This window comes from Orycteropus afer, unplaced genomic scaffold (assembly GCF_000298275.1).
Source record: "Orycteropus afer afer isolate SDZICR_OR568_19922 unplaced genomic scaffold, OryAfe1.0 scaffold00264, whole genome shotgun sequence".
Taxonomy (NCBI): domain Eukaryota; kingdom Metazoa; phylum Chordata; class Mammalia; order Tubulidentata; family Orycteropodidae; genus Orycteropus; species Orycteropus afer.
The window spans coordinates 4,540,124-4,544,324 of record NW_006921851.1 but is presented as its reverse complement, the minus strand read 5'-3'; the positions used below and the strand labels follow the sequence as shown (position 1 = coordinate 4,544,324).

General features: G+C 37.5%; 1 protein-coding gene across 1 annotated transcript in view; it reads right to left on the bottom strand.

The window, feature by feature from the left end:
• ACTR3B (actin related protein 3B) overlaps positions 1 to 4,201 on the bottom strand; it is a 247,340-nt gene that overhangs the window by 179,821 nt on the left and 63,318 nt on the right. Inside the window, exon 3 of the mRNA XM_042782219.1 lies at positions 1,896 to 2,020. Coding sequence (XP_042638153.1) covers positions 1,896 to 2,020 — 125 coding nt within the window. The remainder of the gene's footprint in view (positions 1 to 1,895; positions 2,021 to 4,201) is intronic.

Genomic DNA, 4,201 nt, shown 5'->3' with positions numbered 1-4,201 from the left:
TGCTAAAGGGAGCCCTTCGGACAGAGAAGCAGCAACAGCCAACAACAACTGACCATTAACACACATGATGATATAACCCAGAAACCAACCCAGGTATGGAAGTATCCAAAGTAAATAAGCCTACAAGATTGTAAACAGGAAACCAGAGACACCAACCAACAAATGAGGACAATTACAAACCAAAAAGAGGGAAAAAATCTATGTCTTTATAGAACTTCTAGATGGTAAGGAAGTCAAAACAACTACAAGATAGAATGGACTATTCTAAACTTGGGAAGAAAACTATAAACCACAGTGTAACCTCAAAAAAAATGATAAAGTTTCACATCAAAATAAAAAAGAGGACTAGCATAAATATTCAGCAAATACTAAAATAATAGCAATGAAAGAAATGATAACATGATTCATAAACAAAATGAGCTCAGCAAAGAAAATTATATGGAACAAAGAAATCGACCAATGAAAAAGCACATGACAAAAATGACAGCAACAAATTCATATTTGCTGATAATTACATATCTGGCAAGGGACTTATCTAAACGATTGATGGAAAATTCCAATGCCTCAACACCAAAGGAATTAACAATCCAATTGAAAAATGGGCGGAAGCCATGAATAGACACTTCACCAAGGAGGATATTCAGGTGGTCAGCTAATACATGAAAAGATGCTCACAATCATTGGCCATCAGAGCGATGTAAATCAAAACAGCGAGCTATACCGTCTCACCCCAGCACTGATGGCAAGGTTCAATGAGACAGAAAATAACAAATGCTGGTGGGTATATGGAGAGACTGTGAAGTGACACAACCACTGTGGAAACCAGTATGGCGATTCTTTGAAAGTTGGAACTGGAGATACCATTTGACCCAGCAATCCCATTACTAGGTATATATCCTAGAGAGGTGAGAGCCAAGATAGAAACAGATACATGCATGCTCATCTTCATCACAACACTACTCACAATAGCAAAAAGATTGAAATAACCTATGTGCCCATCAGTGGAAGAGTGGATGACCAAACTATGGTACATACACATACTGGAATGCTATGCAGCACTAAAGAAGAATACAGAGTCTGCAAAACACTGCATAATATAGATGAACTTGGAGGACCTTATGCTGAGTGAAATAAGTCAATCACAGAAAGACAACTATAGTATTAGTTCATTGTTGTGAAGGGTCAAGGAAAGGTTTATATACGGAGGGAAACTTTCTTTGTTGGTTGCCAGGGGTGGGAGGGGAGGGCGGGGGACACTGCAAAAAAAAAAAAAAATTTCATTGACCCATGTCACTTTAGTTTTGTATATTTCACTGTACATAAATTATATTTCAATAAAATGCATTAAAAAAAGTGAAATAGGAACTCTGTAGTGCAATGCCTAAGGCATTTGACTGCTATGCAGAAGGCTGGTGGTTCAAACCCACTATCTACTCCTCAGGAGCTCTGATAGGGTAGTGCCTAAGGCACTTGACTGCTAAGCAGAAGGCTGGCCGTTCAAACCCACCAGCCCCTCCTCAGAAGGAAGGTTGGGCAATCTACTTCCGTAGTAATACTGCCTCAGAAACCAAAGGAGGGGGATCTATGAATCGGGTCCGACTTGATGGCAAATAACAATAACACCAACAGCCACTCTTCGGAATAAAGATTGGGCCATCTACTTCCATAGTGATACTGCCTCGGAAACCCAAGGAGAGGTCACTATGAGTCTGATTAGACTCGATGGCAGGGAGGGAAAAGTGAAAACAACAAAACTCTTTATTCTAACATATGAATAAAAATATCCCACAATTCACAAATATAATTTCTAGATAATCTACTACTATGCATTATTCATTCTACTGCTCTATTTTTGATACACACCTAAAAGGAGAAAATTCTGGTCAGAGCTTTACCTTTGTGGCATACGTAGGTTTATCTATGGCTTCATCCCCTATGAAAAAGTCAAGATCATCAACTCCCCTCAACACTCTCCTTTGGGCTTGGTCAACAACCTTTGCTGACTCTCTGATGGCAATACCTTTAAAAAAAAAAAAAAAAAAAAAAGCACAATGAGTTACATCATTATCCACATTTATGTAAATAATCAAGAGAGAATGGTATAATCCCTATGTAAATGTTCAATATTAGGATTTTATCTGAGATAGGAGGGTGCTCACAGAAGATATTTTTAATGTGTACATGCGGTGTAGTAAATTACTTAGTGTGGCTTTTCTACCCATAAGTCTTTGTAAACTCCAAGGTGGGATTTTCTATGAGCAACTGAGGAGCTCCTGATTGCTAAAGTTGTCCACCTGGAGTATTTCTGTTGGGAGTGGCACAAAACAATGTTCTGGGAGGTGCCCACTCTCTCTCAGGTGCTTAGAGTTCTGAAGCTATGATTGGCTAATTTGACCACCCTGCCGGGCTCAAAAGGAGGTCTCCTAGAGGCAAAACTCTCTCTGACTGCTGGTGGAGGAAGACATGCTGCTGAAAGAGACACGGGCTCCTGAGACATGCGTTGCTGGGAAAGAGACGCAAGAGACAAGCATTGCTGAGTGAGACACCAAGGGACCAGCACTGCTGGGAAAGAGACTGAGAGACTGTTGGCTGAGGGATGGTGGGCTGGGAGAGAGAATGAGCGTTTTCCCTGAATTTGAATTGTAGTCTGTGGTGCTTCCCTAATAAACCCCATAATCTGTGAGTTCTGTGTGGCCACTGCAGCGAATTATTGAACCCAGGAGAGAGGTGGTGGACGCTTTGGAAGGAACGGTTGGTGAAAGGGCTGGAGGGAGGCAGCATGTCTGGCCTTGCAGTAATAGGCCTTGGGTTACTGCTGGTAATCCTGTCTTCCTCTTGTGGGATTAGAGGAGGTCAGAACATGTGGCCTCCTTGCCGATTTTGCAGTACATAAAACAATAGAGGAAAAGAAATATATAATATTATATTCCAGTATTATTTTTCATAGGGGACAAAGGAACTTAGCTGGTCTATTTTTAATGTGGACAATAGCAGTATTTCTAAATTTCTCATTTTTATCTAGAAAATTCTCTCAAGATAGAAGGTAAAATGTCTATGCATCAATAGGTTTCAAAATTTAAAATCCAATCGAAAATGGAACAAAATTAAAGATGTAATATAGCAGGGGACAGGAAATTGAAAAATGACTTATGCATTAGTCCTTTAAATAAAATTCTGCATCAGAGAAATTTAAAATGTATATGTAGTCTTGTTATAGAAAAAAAAACCTGTAACTTCTCATTAAAAGGAAAAATCAGGAAGTCATTGGATAACATCTACTGCAAAAAGTAATAAAAACAATAATCAAGCAACTGTATTATATAGATATTTCAAATATTAATGGTTTTATGATACATTATTTTAGTAAGATCCTAACCTTCAGTATTTAGAATATACTTAGAAAATATGCATTACATAATCAATAAAATGCCAGAATTTAACATTGAATAAAAGGTTGAAGGCTTCCATTGGAATTTCTAACCCCTGATTACAGTCTGCACTCCTATGTAAACTCTTTGACAACTGACAGATATGCACATGTTTCTTATGCTTCCACAGTCCTATATACTACCATTAAATCCTTTTTCACACTAAATTATACTTAGTTACAATCAATCTACTAACTAGACTGTAGACTCCTTGAGGTCAAATAATACCATTCTTTTACAGTTTCTCTTGTGCTAGGAATGTAACACCATAATAACTCATAATAAACAACCTAAGTGACCATCAACAGATGAATGAATTAAAAATATATATGGTACATATATACAATGGAATAATACTCATAAAGAAAAATGAGTTCTCAAATCATCTTGCATCATGAATGAACCTGGAGGACAATTATCTGAGCAAAATAAGTCAATCACAAAAGGACAAATGTTGTATGGTCTCACGTGTATGAATTAACAAGAATAGGTGAATATACAAATGTTCTTTGGTGGTTTCAGGGGAGGTGGATCATTCTCTAGGTTGTAGTCACTTTTTGTTTATGGTAATGGGAAAGGTGGCAATGGATATCGGTGAAGTTTGCACAGCTTGACTAATATAACTGATATCACTAACTTGTACATAAGAAAAAGGATGAAGTGGCTATAACTGATATCACTAACTTGTACATAAGAAAAAGGATGAAGTGGCAAATTCTATGTTTTTTTTATAATTTTGCAAAATGTATATATATATATATAATAGGAGCTCT